Source organism: Salvelinus alpinus, chromosome 22 (assembly GCF_045679555.1).
Source record: "Salvelinus alpinus chromosome 22, SLU_Salpinus.1, whole genome shotgun sequence".
Classification (NCBI taxonomy): Eukaryota; Metazoa; Chordata; class Actinopteri; order Salmoniformes; family Salmonidae; genus Salvelinus; species Salvelinus alpinus.
This window is the reverse complement of record NC_092107.1, coordinates 12,038,224-12,061,003: the sequence shown is the minus strand read 5'-3', so window position 1 is coordinate 12,061,003 and position 22,780 is coordinate 12,038,224. Positions and strand designations below refer to the sequence as shown.

Genomic DNA, 22,780 nt, shown 5'->3' with positions numbered 1-22,780 from the left:
GAGTGTTTAAACAGAGGACAGGCGGTCCCGTTCTGTGAGCTTGTGTGGCCTACCACTTCGCTGCTGAGCCATTAATGCTCCTAGAGGTTTCCACTTCACAATAACATCAGTTACAGTTGACCGGGGCAGCTCTAGCAGGGCAAAATCTGACAAACTGACTTGGAAAAGTGTCATCATATGACGTTGAAAGTCACTGAGCTCTTCAGTAAGGCCATTCTACTGCCAATGTTTGTCTATGGAGAATGCATAGCTGTATGCGCAATTGTATACACCTGTCAGCAAAGGGTGTGACTGAAATAGCCAAATCCACTAACTTTTGTGTATACACACACATATATAAAAAGAATATGAATTACATGATAGGATTATGGCATTCTAATGGCATAAGATTTGCATAGTGGCAAGTCTGGGAAAAGTTGGGAACAAGTGAGTTAAGAGTTTTTGTAAAACGTGGTCACATAAATGTAAAAAACTGAGGGAGAGTTTACAGAAATTCTGTTATCAAACTTTGCATCTGCCCAGTTCTTCCAGTAAATGTTGTTTTGTAAAATATTCAGTGTAAATTGTTCAAAGTTGTCATTGTGATTAGAGCTGTGTGGTTTGTTAAACATATACAAATCTATGTTTTTTGTTTGGTATACATTTTTGTGAAAAATATGAGGCTCATAGAAATTCTGTCACCGTGGAATTGCCCTGCTTCAAATAAGAAATGAGTAAACTCCTAGCTATTTTCTTTTGTAAATAATAACTTCACATAAATGTATCATATTTAATTAATGGTTTGACAGGCCTTATATTATGTGTGGTATGGCATCTCTAAATGGTTGATATCGTTTCACCTCGTGAGGGCAAGTGATGACAGAAAGCTTTTTCAGGGACATATTTGGTACTGGCGCAGTAGCTAGCTACTATAGATGTTCAAGGGGAGGCGTCTACCGCTATGCAATATTTATATTGTTGTTTAGAGAGGTTGTTGGGAGGTGCACCGGGGGTTTCATTAACCTCAGTTTCTTACTGGACCTGGAATATGATTGGGATCCTTTTGAGATGTGATTAACTTTATTTTTTCGTACTAGTTGCATGCTAAAAAAACTTGATAGCATTTGCTAACCGGCTAGCAAAATGTGTTTGACAGCTAGGGAACATTGCCTAACCAGCTAGCTACAAGGTTATCTATAGCTAGCCACCAATGACGAGAATTGGATTTGTTTGACAACTTGGTAATAGCTCATGTTAACTTCAAACAATTGTAAAAGTATCTGAATTCTAAGAAACGTAACGTTGAATAGTGTTGGTTGTAAAACTAGCTAGCCATTTGCCAGATTGAGTATGCATTGGGCTGGCAGCTAACGTTAGCTTGCTTGCTGACAGCAACTTGAATTTGCAGCGTTGTTGCACAATGTTAGCTACAGATTACAGAATGTGCAATCAGGAAAATGACCCATGTTACACTTATTTTATATATATTTTTTTTTTGCAGTAGTCTAAAATAGCTGTTCTCAAACCTCACCTCGGGGACCACTAGACGTGTCAAAATTGTGTTGTACTGAAGTAACGTTAGCACACCAGATTTACTTAAGTTAATTAAGGGCTTGATTAATTGGCAAGTTTAATCAGGTGTACTAGCTTTGGAAATGCATGGAACTGCGGGAGGTCCCAGAGGAGAGGTTTGAGAATCACTGCTGCAGGGAAGAGTGAGGACAACCTATTTATTTGTACTGCACTCATGTCAAAATAGGCTTACTTTTTTTTATTGACATAAGTTAACCATTGAGCCTTGTTTAGTGGAGCAAAGGAAATTATTATTTTGTCTCATCTCTATTTTCAAGAATGTTCAGGAGTCCACAAATTCTGGCCTTGACATGCCCTGTCAGACCCCTGCTGCTGCTGTCTGTCAGAGACCCCCACGTGCCTGCCCTACCTGAACACGCCTGTCATAGGTGGAATGGACCCAAAGCAGGGAGAAGTCTCTGTCAGGGGGATGGAGGGAATGGTGGAGGGGAGGAGGCAGTGCCCCTCTCTTCAGCCATCTCTTCACACCTTGTTAGCAGAAGCACCTCCGGTTGTGAAAGCTGTCTCCTAAACACCGCACCTCAACACCCCTTACAAAAAGCCACCCCTCCCAACCGACCTCAATTGTCTCAGGACTCTAGCTTTGTCTCTTTGAAACATACACCACGACTGCTGGTGATAGTAGCATGTGACCCTTGGAAAACCACTTCATTGGAACATTTGGACAATTCCAAAGCCATCGAATGTTCTAGCGACCGTAAGTGCCTTCTACAAAGGAGGCAAACTGGCAATGGTAGCCAATGTTTGTCTGCTGAGGTGAAGGTCAACATCACATTCAGTGTTAAAAGTGGCAAGATTCACAAGGACATTTTTCACAGACTGCTTGTGTCCACACCCAAACAGTGGACTGTGGATCCCCAGCGACTCCTTTCACTCCAGAGCCACGGCCTGCACCAGTCTGCTGCCTCCGGCCCTGAGGGTGCCCTGAGGGAGTGCCTTTCGCTGGTGAACGAGGCGCGCTGCCGGCAGAGCCTGGAGCCTAATGTGGCTCTCTATGAGAAAGACGTCCGGGGGGAAAGGGGGCCCAGTGAGGCCCAGGGGAAGTGGGCGTCTGTGCTGGTCTCTCTTTGCTCTGTGGAGGGAGAGCCTGCCTTCCTGTTCACCCTCAGATCCACAGCACTGAAGGGCAGACACAAGGGCGACGTCAGGTAACCACAGACTCCTGCACCATTCCCACTGCTTTTGGGCTATTTAATGTTTGACATATGATGTCATGACATAACTTAACAACTCTGAAAATGACAACTTTGTTCGTGTGTTTTGAGAAAAACATTGTCATATAAATGAATGTATGAAGTTGTATAGAAGGCTGGAAATTGACAAAGTGCTGTGTGAATGTCCAGTTTTGCAGGAGGCAAGCGTGACCCCTCGGACAAGGACGTTGTGGACACCGCCCTGAGAGAAGCTTGTGAGGAACTGGGCATCACTGTGGCAACAAACCAAGTGTGGGGCGTGCTGAAACCAATCCGGGATATGGTGAGGACCTTAACCCTACCCATAATCCTTCATGATCCCCATTCATCTCTATGTGACGCACTGACAGACAGCTAGTAGCTCCCCTCTGTGCTAGATCAGTTGAGATGGGGTAGTATTCTTTCAGTGAAACATTTCTTAATATGAGTATGTCTTCATTATGTAAGTTGTTGATCTGCCGCTTTTCCTAATCATTGCACATTTTCTCTCAGTCGGGAATGATGATAGCCCCTGTACTGGCCAACCTCGGCCCCCTGGAGGCGCTGTCGTTCAAGCCAAATCCTGCCGAGGTACAGTTACAAGAACTTTGTTTGCCTTTGGGCTGAACTAACACGAATACCAACTAACATGGAGTTAAAATTACATTCCTCATTCTCTCTCAGGTAGAAGAGATTTTCACCCTGTCGCTCTCCCATGTATGCAGTCCCCAGAATCAGGGATACACCCACTTCCGTACCGGTGAGCGCTACGGATACACCCTGCCCGTGTTCCGCAACGGGAAGCACCGCGTGTGGGGCCTCACTGCCGTGGCCCTCGAACGCACGCTCAAACTCATCGCGCCGCCATGACAACCAATCATTGCAGCCATCACTACTGTTTTTTTGTAAAGTATAGTGTATGTGTGATTACGGAATAATTTGATTATTTGTTTCATATGTGAAATTGATCATTGTGGCTTATGTATCAATTGAGGACTTCTTATAATCAGTGTATCCCATATACTGTAAGCATACATGTCAGAAGTGATATATTGAATAAATGAGATATCAGGTAGGGTCATGTAAGGAACAATCAACTTCCATGTCAAAGTCACTTTGGATTGTAATGTCACTATATTTTGTCATACTGACATAAAAATCTGAGGTTCTCCTTGGAAAGGTCAAATCTTTACAGTTCATTCATTCACTAACCTTATGAAGGTAAGGCACCATGTTTTGGTCAGAAAATGCAATAAAAATGTTTTACGATTCTATCCTTTTTTGAAATGTTATTTCCTTAGGTTTCTGGACAGGACCAATCATTATTTTATATGACATGCAGACAGAAATAAATATAGTGCAAAAAAATAGCATTTGATGTAGAACATACAGGTATTGTCTCGGTCAAATTCATTACACAAAAAAATGTATGGTTCAATCACACACATTTGCAAAACATCAAGCTACAGTATGTCAAAATCAGCATTGTTTTAATTAATATGTACATTCATTTTCTATTCCCACGTTAACTCCAACCGGTTCTGTTCCATACATCTGTATTATGCTGTACAAGGCTAGAACCATATAGAGTCTGCAGAAAAGCAACATTGTGATTATTTTGTATGTAAAGGTCCTTTGATGATGATGTTCAGTGTCCAAGCGAGACTGCAAGACTCCCAAGATTCCTTGAAAAGATTGTTCTTATAGTCCTGTGATGGATTCATCTCATAACTATGGTTGTACTGTAGCAAATGAATGGGGCAGGTGCTATACTTCAAGGGCTGGAGCACTCCATAGGGTCTTGGGAGTCAGGCAGCAGGTGGCAGTTGAAGGGCCAGCTGAAGGTGAAGACGTTCAGGGCCTGACTACACTGCTGCGCTGCCCAGGAGCACACTGACCGGCAGGGCTGCAGCACCCCTCCCTGAGGGCTGCAGTGGGGCATGAACATCCCGCACACCAGCCTGCGCAGGGGCTGGAAACACGCCAGCTCCATCAGCACCTGGTAATAACCACAAACCACAGGGGAGAGAGTTATAGAGCGGATGTACAGTATCTACCTCCATCAGAATCAAACACCTAAAGGTCTGCACATCCCTTTTATGGTCTTTTTCAGTGTGTAGTTGGTTTATCGTGGATGAAACAACATATTGCTATGCACCAGTGGAGGCTGCTGACGGGAGGGCGGCTCATAATAATGTCTGGAATGGAGTGGAATGGCTTGAATGGAATGGTATGAAACACATGAACACCATGTGTTTGATTCCATTCTGGCCATTATTATGAGTCGTCCTCCCCTCAGCAGCCTCCACTGCTATGCACCTACAGTATATTATGTTACAAACAATGTTCAAGTTAACTAAAAACACATGAAAGAAAAATCTATATTGTTCTGTGTGGTTGTGTGTTGACAGGCCAGGTGTGCGTTCTCACCATGTACTGACAGAGCAGCGTGGCTGCCTCTCTGGTCAGCGATGGACAGCCAAATGTTGGGGAAGGAGGTGAGGTTGTAGCTCAGGCCCTGACACATCTCCACCTCGATGGGCTCACAGGACAAGCCTGGGGGAGAGGTATGATACAAATACAGAAAAGGTTACTAATCTGTCATAATGGAGTCATTCTACTTGAAAGCTTAGCAGTTGTGTTATTGCTGTAGGAATCAAACAAATATGTGTGTGTTGTGTATTGTTGGCTCACTGAAAGTGGGATAGGTCGAGTTGTCACAGTCGTGCTCATCTGTCCCGTCTGCACAGTCAGTCCAGCCATCACACAGCCACTCCTGGTGCAGGCACTCCCCACTGCTGCAGGTAAACTGAGTAGGACTGCATGTTCCTGTCACAAACAAGGAAACAGGTGATCCACTCCTCATATTTCCAGTGTAATTCCTTTAACTAAACCACTTTTAGATGTTTTAATAAATTGGCTTATTTTCTACGTTTACAAGAGCATAACAGACTAGATACAGGGAGACCGATTTGGGTGATGTTCAGTAAGGAGGAAACGTTTTGAAACAGAGTGAAACGAGGATGGTCCTACCTGAAATTGTCCAAGTTTTGTTTATTGCTGCTAAACGTTTTGCTACGGTCTGTCCTACTGAACAATACCGATGTGTGTGTGGGGGGGGGGACTCACTCTCGGAGAGGGAGATGGCCTGGTAGGACGCGTTGAAGCCACTGTCTGCCACACCCTCGTCAGCCACAAATACCATGGTTATCTGAGGCCCAGAGGAGGTCAGCTCAGGAGGCAGGCTGGTTCCACAGTACCTGCGACAGGATAGAGAAGGAACACTAGAGCTGGCTGTGGTACAGTAACAGTAGTACTGCGTTACAGGCTGTTGTACAGTAGGGTACAATTAGCCTGGTCCCAGATCTGTTTGTGACCATGTTCTGTTTTGCAACCATAGGAATCCCCACCACAGGCTAGGTTACTACAGGCACTGTCTTATCAAGGAAGAGTGCTGTTACTGTTGTGAATGTTTTATGGTACACATACAGTACCAGTCAAAAGATAGCCACACCTACACATTCAAGGGTTTTTCTTTATTTTTACTATTTTCTGCATTATAGAATAATAATGAACATCAAAACTATGAAATAACACATATGACATGTAGTAGCCAACAAAGTGTTAAACAAATCAAAATATATTGTCCTGTTGAAAAACAAATGATAGTCCCACTAAGCGCATCGCTGCAGAATGCTGTGGTAGCCATGCTGGTTAAGTGTGCCTTGAATTCTAAATAAATCACTGACAGTGTCAACAGGAAAGCACCCCCACACCATCACACCTCCTCCTCCATGCTTCATGGTGGGAACCACACATGCAGAGATCATCCGTACACCTACTCTGCATCTCACAAATACACGGTTGTTGGAACCATAAATCTCAAATTTGGACTCAGACCAAAGGACAGATTTCCACCGGTCTAATGTCCATTGCTCGTCCATTACTCTCTTCTTATTTTTGGTGTCCTTTAGGAATGGTTTCTTTGCAGCAATTCGACCATGAAGGCCTGACTCAGTCTCCTCTGAACAGTTGATGTTGAGATGTGTCTGTTACTTGAACTCTGTGAAAAATTTATTTGGGCTGTAATTTCTGAGGCTGGTAACTCGAATGAACTTATCCTCTGCAGCAGAGGTAACTCTGCGTCTTCCTTTTCTGTGGCGGTCCTCATGAGAGCAAGTTTCATCATAAGGCTTGATGGTTTTTGCGACTGCACTTGAAGAAACTTTAAAAGTTCTTGAAATTTTCCTTATTAACTGACCTTCATGTCTTAAATTAATGATGGACTGTCGTTTCTCTTTGCTTATTTGAGCTGTTCTTGCCATAATATGGACTTGGTCTTATAGGGCTATCAAATAGGGCTATCTTCTGTATACCACCCCTACCTTGTCACAACACAACTAATTGGCTCAAACGCATTGAGAAGGAAATACATTCCACAAATTAACTTTTAACAAGGCACACCTGTTAGTTGAAATGCATTCCAGGAGACTACCTCATGAAGCTGGTTGAGAGAATGCCAAGAGTGTGCAAAGCTGTCATCAAGGCAAAGAGTGGCTACTTTGAAGAATCTCAAATATAAAATATATTTTGATTTGTTTAATACTTTTTTGGTTAATATATGATCCTGCATGTTATTTCATAGTTTTGATGACTTAGAAAATAGTAAAAAATAGTACAAATAAAGAAAACCCCTTGAATGACTAGGTGTGTCCAAACTTTGGACTGGTTCTGTATTGTCACGCCCTGACCATAGTTTGCTTTGTATGTTTCTATGTTTTGTTTGGTCAGGGTGTGATCTGAGTGGGCATTCTATGTTGTATGTCTAGTTTGTCTGTTTCTGTGTTTGGCCTGATATGGTTCTCAATCAGAGGCAGGTGTTAGTCGTTGTCTCTGATTGGGAACCATATTTAGGTAGCCTGTTTTGTCATTTTGGGTTGTGGGTGATTGTCTATGTGTAGTGTTTTGTGTCAGCACTATTATTCGATAGCTTCACGTTCGTTGTTTGTTATTTTTGTATAGTTCGTTCAGTGTTCTCTTTTTAAATAAATATCAAGATGAACACTTACCATGCTGCATATTGGTCCTCCGATCCTTCCAACTACTCCTCCTCAGATGAGGAGGACGACGAGCGTGACATGTATTAATGTCATATACTGTCATACAACACCTATGCTTGATTTTAGAAAATTTCATTTGACTGGATGTACTTGCTTTGAGCATTCCTTTTTCAACCCTTCTGAACTAATTCGTTGGTAGTGTATGAAATAAAAACATTGGGAAGCTATTATAATAGGTTTTACCGTCCGAGTACTCTGCCGGCCCCGGTATCAGCACTGTCATGCACCTCTACATAGTCAAACTCACACACGTCCTGAGTCTCCAGACTGAAGTTACGGAAACTCAGCCTGATCACATGACCCTCCTCGACAGAGATCTGCCATGTGCACAACTGACAGAGAAATAAGAGTAGATTAAACATACTTTACCATGGTGTAACGGTTTTCCTCTCTTTCTTCATACGAAGAGGAGGAGTAGTGATTCGACCAAGGCGCAGCGGGTTGTGAATACATAATGATTTATTAGAACACGACGAAAAACAAACTATACTTGAATAAACTAACAAAACAAATAAACGATGCAGACAGACCTGAACACGAACTTACATATAACGTGAAGAACGCATGAACAGGAACAGACTACATAAAACTAACAAACCGAAAACAGTCCCGTGTGGTGCACAGACACAGACACGGAAGACAACCACCCACAAACAGTGTGAAAACACCTACCTTAATATGACTCTCAGAGGAAATGAAAAACACCTGCCTCTAATTGAGAGCCATATTAGGTCACCCTTTAAACCAACATAGAAACAGAAAACATAGACTGCCCACCCAAACTCACGTCCTGACCAACTAACACATACAAAACTAACAGAAAACAGGTCAGGAACGTGACATAACCCCCCCCCTTAAGGTGCGAACTCCGGGCGCACCAGCACAAAGTTTAGGGGAGGGTCTGGGTGGGCATCTGACCACGGTGGTGGCTCAGGCTCTGGGCGAGGTCCCCACCCCACCATAGTCAATCCCAGCTTCCGTTTCCCCCTACGACTGACCACCCTCCTATTCCACCCACTAAATTTCCTGGGTAACATCGAGACAAGGGGCAGCACCGGGATAAGGTAGTTCAGGACAGAGATATAGCACAGGACAGAGAGGTAGGTCAGGATAGAGAGGTAGCTCAGGATAGAGGGGCAACTCCGGACTGAAAGGCAGCTCCGGACAGAGAGACAGCTCTGAACTGAGGGGCAGTTCTGGATTAATGGCCGCTCTGGGCTGAGCGGCAGCTCATGACTGGCTGACGGCTCTGGACGCTCATGGCTGGCTGACGGCTCTGGACGCTCATGGCAGGCTGACGGCTCTGGACGCTCATGGCAGGCTGACGGCTCTGGACGCTCATGGCAGGCTGACGGCTCTGGACGCTCATGGCAGGCTGACGGCTCTGGACGCTCATGGCAGGCTGACGGCTCTGGACGCTCATGGCAGGCTGACGGCTCTGGAAGCTCATGGCAGGCGGACGGCTCTGGACGCTCATGGCAGGCGGACGGCTCTGGACGCTCATGGCTCACTGGCGGCTCTGGCAGATCCTGTCTGGCTGGCGGCTCTGGCAGATCCTGTCTGGCTGGCGGCTCTGGCAGATCCTGTCTGGCTGGCGGCTCTGGCAGATCCTGTCTGGCTGGCGGCTCTGGCAGATCCTGTCTGGCTGGCGGCTCTGGCAGATCCTGTCTGGTTGGCGGCTCTGGCAGATCCTGTCTGGTTGGCGGCTCTGGCAGATCCTGTCTGGTTGGCGGCTCTGGCAGATCCTGTCTGGTTGGCGGCTCTGGCAGATCCTGTCTGGTTGGCGGCTCTGGCAGATCCTGTCTGGTTGGCGGCTCTGGCAGATCCTGTCTGGTTGGCGGCTCTAATGGCTCGGGACAGACGGATGGCTCAGACGGCGCTGGGGAGACGGATGGCTCAGACGGCGCTGGGGAGACGGATGGCTCAGACGGCGCTGGGGAGACGGATGGCTCAGACGGCGCTGGGGAGACGGATGGCTCAGACGGCGCTGGGGAGACGGATGGCTCAGACGGCGCTGGGGAGACGGATGGCTCAGACGGCGCTGGGGAGACGGATGGCTCAGACGGCGCTGGGGAGACGGATGGCTCAGACGGCGCTGGGGAGACGGATGGCTCAGACGGCGCTGGGGAGACGGATGGCTCAGACGGCGCTGGGGAGACGGATGGCTCAGACGGCGCTGGGGAGACGGATGGCTCAGATGGCGCTGGGGAGACGGATGGCTCTGGCCGGATAAGGCGCACTGTAGACCTGGTGCGTGGTGCCGGAACTGGAGGCACCGGGCTAAGGACACGCACCTTCATGCTAGTGCGGGGAGCAGGGACAGGGCACACTGGACTCAAAACGTACTCTTTGCCTTGTGCGTGGTACCGGAACTGGAGGTACCGGGCTGAGGGCACGCACATCAGGACTAGTACGGGGAGAAGGAACAGTGTGTACAGGGCTCTGGAGACGCACAGGTGGCTTAGTGCGTGGTGCCGGAACTGGAGGCACCGAACTGGATACACGCACCATAGGGAGAGTGCGTGGAGGAGGAACAGGGCTCTGGAAACGCACTGGAAACCTGGTGCGTGGTGTAGGCACTGTTGGTACTGGACTGGGGCGGGGAGGTGGCGCCGGAAATACCGGACTGTGCAGGCGTACTGGCTCTCTTGAGCATTGAGCCTGCCCAACCTTACCTGGTTGAATGCTCCCGGTTGCCCGACCAGTGCGGGGAGGTGGAATAACCCGCACCGGGCTATGTAGGCGAACCGGGGAAACCATGCGTAAGGCAGGTGCCATGTATGCCGGCCCGAGGAGACGCACTGGAGACCAGACGCGTTGAACCGGCCTCATGACACCTGGCTCAATGCCCAATCTAGCCCTACCAGTGCGGGGAGGTGGAATAACCCGCACCGGGCTATGCACACGTACAGGAGACACCGTGCGCTCTACTGCGTAACACGGTGTCTGCCCGTACTCCCGCTCTCCACGGTTAGCCTGGGAAGTGGGCGCAGGTCTCCTACCTGCCCTTGGCCCACTACCTCTTAGCCACCCCCCAATAAATTTTTGGGTAGTACTCACGGGCTTTTCGGGCTTCCGTGCTAGACGCGTCCCCTCATAACGCCGGTTCCCTTCTCCGGTTGCCTCTGCTCTCCTCAGTGCCTCCAGCTGTTCCCATGGGAGGCGATCCCTTCCAGCCAGGATCTCCTCCCATGTGTAGCAACCTTTACCGTCCAAAACATCCTCCCATGTCCATTCCTCCTTCTTGCGTTGTCCCTTCCTCCCGTTACACCGCTGCTTGGTTCTGGTTATTTGGTGGGTGGTTCTGTAACGGTTTTCCTCTCTTTCTTCATACGAAGAGGAGGAGTAGTGATTCGACCAAGGCGCAGCGGGTTGTGAATACATAATGATTTATTAGAACACGACGAAAAACAAACTATACTTGAATAAACTAACAAAACAAATAAACGATGCAGACAGACCTGAACACGAACTTACATATAACGTGAAGAACGCATGAACAGGAACAGACTACATAAAACTAACAAACCGAAAACAGTCCCGTGTGGTGCACAGACACAGACACGGAAGACAACCACCCACAAACAGTGTGAAAACACCTACCTTAATATGACTCTCAATCAGAGGAAATGAAAAACACCTGCCTCTAATTGAGAGCCATATTAGGTCACCCTTTAAACCAACATAGAAACAGAAAACATAGACTGCCCACTCAAACTCACGTCCTGACCAACTAACACATACAAAACTAACAGAAAACAGGTCAGGAACGTGACACATGGTAGGATTTCATGAAGTCTATTCTGGGTATATGGCTGGGTATGTCAATTAGATACGATGCATGTTGGTGATGTTGGTGATGGTTTACTAGATCCGGTGTAGGTAGGTACCTGTTGTTGAGGGTAAGGCTTTGGGTGGTTTGGACTCGCCAGGTAGCCGTAGAGTCCAGTCTTTTAGCCCCCACACTCTGTTCAACAACATAGCAAAAAACGGTGATGTTTAGTTTCGCATAGATAAGCAAACGATTGCCCTTTTACTAGAATTGATTACCAGGCTTCCTCACGACTTTGTGATGAGCGATTTTGCATTATTTTGCTTGGAGCTGCTGTATGTATGCAGATAAGTCACTATGATGCTGAGTGTGTACTGTGCTGTACACCCTGTTCTTACCTTTGTGCTTGTGGCTGCAGTTGGCCTCATCAGAGTGGTCATGACAGTTGGGCTGGCCGTCACACACTGACACAGGCAGGATGCAGCGCCCGCGGTCACACATAAACTCCTCCCTGGAGCAGCTCTCTGAGAACAGACACACGCATTTCTGATGGTATATGTTAATGTACTGTGAAAATACATGTTTCCTGAAGCAAAGATCAGTTCAGTGTGTCTGTTGATTCTACCTCTGACCCAGTACTCACTCTGTTCAAGTGTGATGGCGTGGTACTGGGCGATGAAGCCACTGCCTCCGATACTACCGTCGGAGCGGAATGTCACCCACACAGTGCTGCTGTTGGTGTTCACAGTAGGGGGTGCCACGTTGCCACAGAACCTAGGGTGGAGATAACGTTAACTTTTAAAATGTCAGCCCCAAAAGGCAATCATAATTCATCTTTATTCTTCACTTAAAAACCCATAACAGCAGAACCGCAAAGAATTCAGGGCCAGAAAGTAGGCAGAGTTGCCATCTATACAGAACTTGTATGCCACCTAGTTGCCACAGTGTGTCATGAAGAGTATGATTTTTCAAGAGGCTGTCATGCATTAGATTCAGAAGTGTGTAAAACATGCCCGTAGTCACTTATGTTAATCTGATCCTGGATCTGTGATTAGAGGCATCTTCCACCTCGAACAAGTTTAGATACAGTACGTTTGACCCACCTGGTGACAACAGAAGGTTGCTCCGTCTCCTCCTGAACCTCCAGCCAGTCAAAGAGGCAGGGGGATGGTCCTTCTATGGTCAGACAGGACACATGGATCTGGATCAGGGATGGAGGGCGCGCCTGGATCACCCAGACACACAGCGAGTCCGGGGGATACGATCCAGGGTGGTTGGGGGAGCTAAAGCTGCCCTCTGAGTCTGTCAATACGCCCCCACATCCTGAGACAGACAAACAGTGAGAGAAGTACAGGGTAGTGTATTACTGTATTATTATTGTATTGTATGTATCTGTTGGTAAGTACACATCTGTAAGGTACAATCATTGGAATATAACTACTTATTCTATTTCTATGGATACAACTGTAGTAGAAAAATACTCACTAGTTTCAGGGGTAGGGTATCTGGCTGGCTGTGGGGCCACTGTACTGTCCCTCTGACTGTGGTTGGTGGGGGTTGTGGGTAGACCACGAGGCAGTCCATCTCCAGTCAACAAGTCCAGGGGATTGGGTGACACCACTTCCCCATCCACACTCTGCCCCTTTAGCTCTGTGGGGTGAAGAACCCAGTGAGAGATAGAATAAGAGGACATTAGTGAATGACACAAGCTTGTGATGTGCACAAGTACTGCACTGCTATTCCATGCTCAAGGGACCATATAGTGTATGAATTGGCAATGCTAGTTTAAATAAGGACATTGTGTCCATAATTATGTAGGTGTCTATGAGATTGAGATTTTTTTCATTAGGGTTCTTCCAGCTTTTTTGAGAGATGAGTGAAATGTATGTACATCATGCTCAGTGAACACTTCCTGTTGAGGATCAGAGGCCCCACTGTTCCACCCATAGAATTACATGGATTTTTAGTATATGTGTGGTCCCACTCCCCCCACTACCCCCCCCCCCCCCCCCTCCCTCTGTCACTCACTCACGTGTGAAGATGAGCACCAGTGCCAGGCCAAGGTCTGCTACCAGGAGCACAGCTGCAACAGAGACCACCACGGCCCCCCAGCTACACCACGGACCCCGCAGACGCATCACACACACACACACACACACACACACACACACACACACACACACACACACACACACACACACACACACACACACACACACACACACACACACACACACACACACACACACACACACACACAGGGAGGAAGATGGGAGGAAAGACATGGGTGGTTGAGGAAACTAAGTTGTACCGCAAAAATGGAAGAGGCAAGTGGAAGGGGGAAAAAGTAAGGAACTTGTCTGTTGGCCCTGCCTTAAAGACCAAAATTGGTTAAAGAAAATTGTGATAAATAAAAAAAGATACCAGTTTCATTTAAAGACCAAAAAATGTACAGCTGTGCCATATAGATTGGATCATTCTTAAATGGCCAAACTGAGCAATGGTGGGAGAAGGGCCTTGGTCAGGCAGGTGTCCAATAACCTGATGGTCACTCTGACAGAGCTTTAGAGTCCTCTGTGGAGATGGGAGAACTTTCCAGAAGGACAACCATCTCTGCAGCACTCCACCAATCAGGCATTTATGGTAGAGTGGCCAGACGGAAGCCACTCCTCAGTAAAAGGCACATGGCAGCCCGCTTGGTGTTTGTCAAAAGGCACCTAAAGACTCTCAGACATTTACATTTACATTTAAGTCATTTAGCAGACGCTCTTATCCAGAGCGACTTACAAATTGGTGCATTCACCTTATGATATCCAGTGGAACAACCACTTTACAATAGTGCATCTAACTCTTTTAAGGGGGGGGGGGGGGGGGGGTTAGAAGGATTACTTTATCCTATCCTAGGTATTCCTTAAAGATGTGGGGTTTCAGGTGTCTCCGGAAGGTGGTGATTGACTCCGCTGACCTGGCGTCGTGAGGGAGTTTGTTCCAGACCATGAGAAACACAATTCTCTGGTCTGATGAAACCAAGATTGAACTCTTTGGCCTGAATGCCAAGCGGCATGTCTGGAGGAAGCCTAGCACCATCCCTACGGTGAAGCATGGTGGTGGCAGCATCATGCTGTGGGGATAACCCTAAGCACACAGCCAAGACAACATACGAGTGGCTTCGGGACAAGTCTCTGAATGAACTTGAGTGGCCCAGCCAGAGCCCGGACTTGAACCCGATCGAACATCTCTGGAGAGACCTGAAAATAGCTGTGAAGCAATGCTCCCCATCCAACCTGACAGAGCTTGAGAGGATCTGCAAAGAAGAATGGGAGAAACTCCCCAAATACACGTATGCCAAGCTTGTAGCATCATACCCAAGAAGACTCAAGGCTGTAATCGCTGCCAAAGGTGCTTTAGCAAAGTACTGAGTAAAGGGTCTGAATACTGTGTGATATTGCAGATTTTTATTTTTAATATATTAGCAAACATTTCTAAAAACCTGCTTTTTGCTTTGTCATTATAGGGTATTGTGTTTACATTGATGAGGGGAAAAAACTATTAAATTAATTTTAGAATAAGGCTGTGACCTAAGAAATGTGGAAAAAATCAAGAGGTCTGAATACATTCCGAAGGCACTGTATATACAGCTTAAATATACAGTACCAGTCAAAAATTTGGACACACCTACTCATTCCAGGATTTTTTTTAATTTTTACAATTTTGTACATTGTAGAATAATAGTGAAGACATCAAAAATATGAAATAACACATATGGAAAAAAGTGTTAAACAAATCAAAACATATTTTAGATTTTAGATTCTTCAAAGTAGCCACCCTTTGCCTTGATGACAGCTTTGCACACTCTTGGCATTCTCTCAACCAGCTTCATGAGGTGGTCACCTGGAATGCATTTCAATTAACAGGTGTGCCTTGTAAAAAGTTTATTTGTGAAATTTATTTTTTTCTTAATTCGTTTGAGCCAATCAGTTGTGTTGTGACAAGGTAGGGTTGATATACAGAAGATAGCCCTATTTGGTAAAAGACCAAGTCCATATTATGGCAAGAACAGCTCAAATAAGCAAAGAGGAACAGCAGTCCATCATTAATTTAAGAGATGAAGGTCAGTCAATCCAGAAAATTTCAAGAACTTTGAAAGTTTCTTTAATTGCAGTCGCAAAAACCATCAAGCAATATCATGAAACTGGCTCTCATGAGGACCGCCACAGGAAAGGAAGACGCAGAGTTACCTCTGCTGCATAAGATAAGTTAATTAGAGTTAACTGTACCTCAGATTGCAGTATAAATAAATGCTTCACAGAATTCAAGTAACAGACACATCTCAACATCAACTGTTCAGTGGAGACTGTGTGAATCAGGCCTTCATGGTCGAATTGCTGCAAAGAAACCACTACTAAAGGACACCAATAATAAGAAGAGACTTGCTTGGGCCACGAGCAACGAGCAATGCTGTGATAGCCATACTGGTTAAGTGTGCCTTGAATTCTAAATAAATCACTGACAATGGCACCAGCAAAATACCCCCACACCTCCTCCTCCATGCTTCACGGTGGGAACCACACATGCGGAGATCATCAGTTCACCAACTCGGCATCTCACAAAGACACGGCGGTTGGAGCCAAAAATATCATATTTGGACTCATCAGACCAAAGAACAGATTTCCACCGGTCTATTGTCCTTTGCTCATGCTTCTTGGCCCAAGCAAGTCTCTTCTTATGGTGTCCTTTAGTAGTGGTTTCTTTGCAGCAATTCGACCATGAAGGCCTGGTTCACACAGTCTCCTCTGAACAGTTGATGTTGAGATGTGTCTGTTACTTGAACTCTGTGAAGCATTTATTTGGGCTGCAATTTCTGAGGCTGGTAACTCTAATGAACTTATCCTCTGCAGCAGAGGTAACTCTGGGTCTTCCTTTTCTGTGGCGTTCCTTATTGAGAGCCAGTTTCATCATATTCCTTGATGGTTTTTGTGACTGCACTTTAAGAAACGTTCAAAGTTCTTGAAATGTTACGTATTGAATGACCTTCATGTCTTAAAGTAATGAAGGACTGTCGATTCTCTTTGCTTATTTGAGCTGTTCTTGCCATAATATTGGCTTGGTCTTTAACCAAATAGGGCTATTTTCTGTATACCACCACTACCAGTCTGCCAGTCACATTCTGTTAAAGGTCCCATAAAGCACACACATCCCTGGGTTGCTCCTCTTTTCAGTTCGCTGCAGCTAGCGACTGGAACGAGCTGCAACAAACACTCAAACTGGACAGTTTTATCTCAATCTCTTCATTCAAAGATTCAGTCGTGGACACTTTTACTGACATTTGTGACTGCTTTGCGTGATGTATTGTTGTCTTCTTGCCCTTTGTGCTGTTGTCTGTGCCCAGTAATGTTTGTACAATGTTCTGTGCTGCTACCATGTTGTGTTGCTACCATGTTGTTGTCATTTTGTGTTGCTACCATGCTGTGTTTTGTACCCTGATGAAGACAGCTTGCCTGTCGAAACGTTGGTAAATTAAATATTTTTTGCATCTGAGCTCCTAGAGTGTGCGGCTCTCCTTTATTTGTAAGTTTTATTTGTAAGTTTTCTACTCCGCTAGCCAGCACCTCGCCTAAATAGGTGTGCGTTTATTTTTCTTCTAGATTGTCATGTGTTGCTGCCTTGCTATGTTGTTGTCTTAGGTCTCTCTTTATGTAGTGTTTTGTTGTCTCTCTTGTCGTGATGTGTGTTTTGTCCTATATTTATATATACAGTTGAAGTCGGAAGTTTACATACACTTGGGTTGGAGTCATTAAAACTGGTTTTTCAACCACTCCACAAATTTCTTGTTAACAAACTATAGTTTTGGCAAGTCGGTTAGGACATCTGCTTTGTGCATGACACAAGTAATTTTTCCAACAATTGTTTACAGATTATTTCACTTATAATTCAATGTATCACAATTCCAGTGGGTCAAAAATTTACATACACTACGTTGACTGTGCCTTTAAACGGCTTGGAAAATTCAAGAAAATTATGCCATGGCTTTAGAAGCTTCTGTTAGGCTAATTTACATAATTTGAGTCAATTGGAGATGTACCTGTGGATGTATTTCAAGGCCTACCTTCAAACTCAGTGCCTCTTTGCTTGACATCATGGGAAAATCAAAAGAAATCAGCCAAGACCTCAGAAAAATAATTGTAGACCTCCACAAGTCTGGTTCATCCTTGGGAGCAATTTCCAAACGCCTGAAGGTACCACATTCATCTGTACAAACAATAGTCCGCAAATATAAACACCATGGGACCACACAGCCGTCATATCGCACAGGAAGGAGACGCATTTTGTCTCCTAGAAATGAACGTACTTTGGTGCGAAAAGTGCAAATCAATCCCAGAACAACAGCAAAGGACCTTGTGAAGATGCTGGAGGAAACAGGTACAAAAGTATCTATATCCACAGTAAAATGAGTCCTATATTGACATAACCTGAATGGCCGCTCAACAAGGAAGATTGTACTTTTTGGAGAAATGTCCTCTGGTCTGATGAAACAGAAATAGAACTGTTTTACCATAATGACCATCGTTATGTTTGGAGGAAAAGGGGGGAGGCTTGCAAACCGAAGAACACCATCCCAACCGTGAAGCACGGGGGTGGCAGAATCATGTTGTGGGGGTGCTTTGCTGCAGGAGGGACTGGTGAACTTCACAAAATAGATGGCATCATGAGGGAGGAAAAGTACGTGGATATATTGAAGCAACATCTCAAGACATCAGTCAGGAAGTTAAAGCTTGGTCGCAAATGGGTCTTCCAAATGGACAATGACCCCAAGCATACTTCCAAAGTTGCGGCAAAATGGCTTAAGGACAACAAAGTCAAGGTATTGGAGTGGCCATCACAAAGCCCTGACCTCAATCCTATAGAAAATTTGCGGGCAGAACTGAAAAAGCGTGTGCGAGCAAGGAGGCCTACAAACCTGACTCAGTTACACCAGCTCTGTCAGGAGGAATGGGCCAAAATTCACCCTACTTATTGTGGGAAGCTTGTGGAAGGCTACCCAAAACATTTGACCCAAGTTAAACAATTTAAAGGCAATGCTACCAAATACTAATTGAGTGTATGTAAACTCTGACCCACTGGGAATGTGATGAAAGAAATAAAAGCTGAAATAAATCATTCTCTCTACTATTATTCTGACATTTCACATTATTAAAGTAAAGTGGTGATCCTAACTGACCTAAGACAGGGAATTTTTACTAGGATTAAATGTCAGGAATTGTGAAAAACTGAGTTTAAATGTATTTGGCTAAAGTGTATGTAAACTTCCGACTTCAACTGTATATATATATTTATTTATTTTTATCCCCCGTCCCCGCAGGAGGTCTTTTGCCTTTTGGTAGGCCATCATTGTAAATAAGAATTTGTTCTTAACTGACTTGCCTAGTTAAATAAAGGTTAAATAAAATAAAATACATTGACACAACACAACTGATTGGCTCAAACGCATTAAGAAGGAAAGAAATTCCACAAATTAACTTTTAACAAGACACACCTGTTAATTGAAATGCATTCCAGGTGATTACCTCATGAAGTTGGTTGAGAGAATTCCAAGAGTGTGCAAAGCTGTCATCAAGGCAAAGGGTGGCTACTTTGAAGAATATAAAATATAAAATATATTTTGATTTGTTTAACACTTTTTTGGTTACTACATGATTCCATATGTGTTATTTCATATTTTTGATGTCTTCACTATTATGCTACAATGTAGAAAATAGTAAAAATAAAGAAAAACCCTTGAATGAGTAGATGTGTCCAAACTTTTGACTAGTATTATAACATTTTGTCATAAAGAGCACATGTTCAACTTCATAAAAAACAAGTTTTCCCATCTGAAGATGTTAAATAAAAAAATGACAATAGTAAGGACCTGTTAAAAGTGCAAAATAAAGTAACAGGGTTGACCGTAACAAGATGAATGATTTCATCTTAAATCAGTCATGAATCCCCTTGTGACAGGGGGAAAGGGAGCTTGTTGTGTGCAACAGGGAGTGGCAATTTAACGATTTCTAGCCTGCCTATCTATGGATAACAGGGTAGACCTGTTATGCTCGATCCACTCAGTTTTCTGACACTAAACACCAGAAAATAGCCAAGAAGAGCAGAACCAGCTCACCTGCTTTTACATGATTTGACTATTAGATGTTCAATGTTTCTTTAGAAAAAAACATTGTTAAAGGAAGCTTTCACCATATAAAAACAAGAGTTCAGTTCACGTCACAGGGTTGACCTTAAAATGAGGGACAGACGCAAATGATTCATGAGGGACAGAATTTTGGCACATTAGCAAGTCTTTATTCATTTTAAAAAATTGATTTATTGAATTCCCGATGTGGTCTATAGTAAAGGGCACTTTATTTAATATAACAGGCTTTTAAAATGCAATATCGGTGCACAATTTCTACTAAAAATATCAAAGTGACTGTATTTAAGTAATGTGTCTGTATTTCAGTAATATGTGACTGTATTTCAGTAATGTGACTGTATTTAAGTAATGTGTCTGTATTTCAGTAATATGTGACTGTATTTCAGTGAGATTCCTGTATTTCAGTGACAAGTGCATTTTTATAATTTTTCTTTAAAACAAATTCTGTTTTAAAGTCTTTGTATGTGGTATATTTAGCAATAGAATGGCTGAACCAGGTAGAATGAAGTCAAAAATGTAGTAGTGATGACACATAAAAGTGTGACCACGTGTTTGGATCCACCAAGAAAGGCTATACCAGGCTGTGGCATGTGAACGTCATCACTGTAAGCATTATTTAACATAACATGGAAGACTGTACACAATAAACACTATCATAGACATACCTAAATACAGTACTGATGAATCTACAGTAAAATGAAATCCTCCATTCATCCCTCTACTCTCAGGTAGACCTGCCAAGGCTCCATCGTGACCCAGAACTGGATCCTGACCACAGCTCACTGCTTTTCTGCCATCAGAATTTAGGAGAACGTGGACCAAGAGAAAGTGGCTGTGAAGCATGGTCAGTACCCTACCTAATTGCACATTGGTCTCTGCATTGACCTCAAAATGTTTATGGGTCATTTGGCAATGTGTCTGCCCATTTAGAAATACCAATCTAGAGCACAGATTATAGATAACAGACAACTGATTATTTAGATAAGACTACTGATTATTCAGATTATTAAAAAGGTGATGTCTATTCTGCCTTTCATTCATAAGTAATGCTTACTAGTAAGTATCAAACTCATGCCAATGTCCCCCAGGTTATGAAGGAAAGGTGGTAGCGAAGGTGTTGTCTGTAATCCCGCACCCACAGTACAACATTGATGGACTCAGCGACAAAAACGTGAAAGACTTCTATGACTACGACATTGCTCTGGTTAAGGTTGAAACAATCAAGCTGTCATGGACAGCAAGGTGGGTTGAGCAGCAACACTAGCTCATGAAATAATTCCCTTATGAATCACTCTCATTCCAAACCACCACAATTCCATCTACTTGGCCAAATCATTCACCAGCAATGACATTGTTACGCACTGTTACAATATTAACATGAGTACTTTATTGCACTCTATTCTTGTGTAACTACATGACTTCCTGTACCTCCCTGTGTTGTTAATCTGGTATGTGTTCTCTACAGGCCCATCTTCTTGACGTGCACCAAGCACGCCAGCCGAGCCATGAAGATGAGTTCCAACTCTGTGAACAACACGGTAAGATGATTGCTCCTCCTCCTCAACAAGTAGACGGAGTGCAATACCTTTTTTAGCTTGACAAGCCCAACTCAACTAGTTATCCAAGCTGAACTCGTTCCTAATAGAGCGAAAACAATCAGAGTACTGCTGGACATGACAGGTGTCATCCACCCATGAATCAGATCATGTCTAGGCTTGACTTAAGCTCTATGTCTAGTATATACACCCACCACCACGTTCATGAAAATGGATCGCTCAGTGAGTGACATGGCCGTTGCTTGCTATATAAAGCAGGCAGACTGGCATCGAGGCATTCAGTTACTGTTCGATTGAACGTTAGAATGGGCAAAGTGACCTAAGCGACTTTGAGCGCGGGGTGATCTTTCCAGTACCAAACCAAAAACATCCAGTCAGCGGCAGTCCTGTGGGCGAAACAGCTCGTTGATGTGAGTGGTTGAATAAATAACCTGCCGAGTGTATGATAACTGGTTAATGTGTGTGTGTCTGCAGAGAGAACCCTGCTATGCCTGGAGGAGACCGGAGCCTACTCCATCAACAATGGGTCTACAGTCAGGGATGCGAAATGCAAGCAAACACACATTCATACAGGGAGTAAGGTTAGCGGTGCTCAACAACCAAACACACATTCACAAAGGTCATAGGTCAAATCTAACAGGCCTTCTACAGTGTAATCTCTATCGTTGGCTCTACATTTACCACTATTTGTATATGAAGAGTGAACAGTGGTACAAATGTTCAGTGTGAATAAGTTTTGTTTGTCTTCATGTACGGTATGCCTGTAAATGATGTCTAATTGATGTGCATGTTTGTGAAGGGTGGAGTGTTAATTAGCAGCCCCATTGTTTGATGTTCCTATTTGCAGAGGAGGCCTGACTGTGTTAAACAGGCTGAGAACACACTTCTAATTCCTCACGATGCAACTCTGAATGAATACGTGCCAGACAGGTTTCTCTGTTCGGGTTCCTCAAGTGAGGAACTCCCCTTCCACTAAATCTTCTCCATAAGCATACAGAACAATAACAATCTACCGGTATCTGGTGTTTGGTTCCATTATGCAAAGCTAAGTCTACTTTTTGTATGACTCTATTCAATGACCAGGCATTATTGGAATTCATCCACACCCGCAGTTCTATTCGATCTTTCCTGCAGGCTGGAGTAGTGAGCTGGGACACCAAGAATGTGTGCGAAGCCCAAGACAGAAGTGACAGGCCCCTCCTGATGCAAGCGACTTCCACATTAGTGCCATGGGTAAAACAGCACCTGGCGAAGGAGTTGGAGTTTCTACCTATATGTGGACAGCTGAGTTTCAACTAGGATTGTCATGCAAAGCTACAAATATTGCTTTACGGTGGCACACTAGCAGAAAAACATGCATTCAGTTTCCCTACTTTACAGAATAAGATCCATTGTAAAACAAA

General features: G+C 44.5%; 2 protein-coding genes across 4 annotated transcripts; one reads left to right on the top strand and one right to left on the bottom strand.

The window, feature by feature from the left end:
• Nucleotides 1-820: 820 nt before the first annotated feature.
• LOC139549018 (uncharacterized) lies at nt 821-4,018 on the top strand. Of its 3 annotated transcripts, none has more exons than XM_071359061.1 (5): nt 821-1,049; nt 1,830-2,720; nt 2,916-3,048; nt 3,258-3,335; nt 3,429-4,018. In XM_071359061.1, exons 1-5 carry the CDS (start codon nt 856-858, stop codon nt 3,612-3,614), a joined length of 1,482 nt encoding a protein of 493 aa, XP_071215162.1. In that variant the 5' UTR covers nt 821-855; the 3' UTR covers nt 3,615-4,018. The 3 variants fall into 3 exon arrangements, with proteins under 3 accessions (XP_071215162.1, XP_071215163.1, XP_071215161.1); XM_071359062.1 differs by having other exon boundaries at nt 851-1,220; XM_071359060.1 differs by having other exon boundaries at nt 851-2,720.
• A 199-nt stretch (nt 4,019-4,217) lies between these two features.
• Nucleotides 4,218-13,777, bottom strand: LOC139549020 (membrane frizzled-related protein-like; the record flags this gene model as incomplete). Its single annotated transcript, XM_071359063.1, is given in 12 exon segments — nt 4,218-4,743; nt 5,175-5,202; nt 5,204-5,300; nt 5,439-5,573; nt 5,874-6,004; nt 8,048-8,196; nt 11,755-11,831; nt 12,035-12,160; nt 12,280-12,410; nt 12,740-12,959; nt 13,122-13,286; nt 13,669-13,777. Coding segments are annotated over 12 exon segments (1,593 nt in total), but the record flags the coding sequence as incomplete, so codon positions are not given.
• Between the last annotated feature and the right edge of the window lie 9,003 nt (nt 13,778-22,780).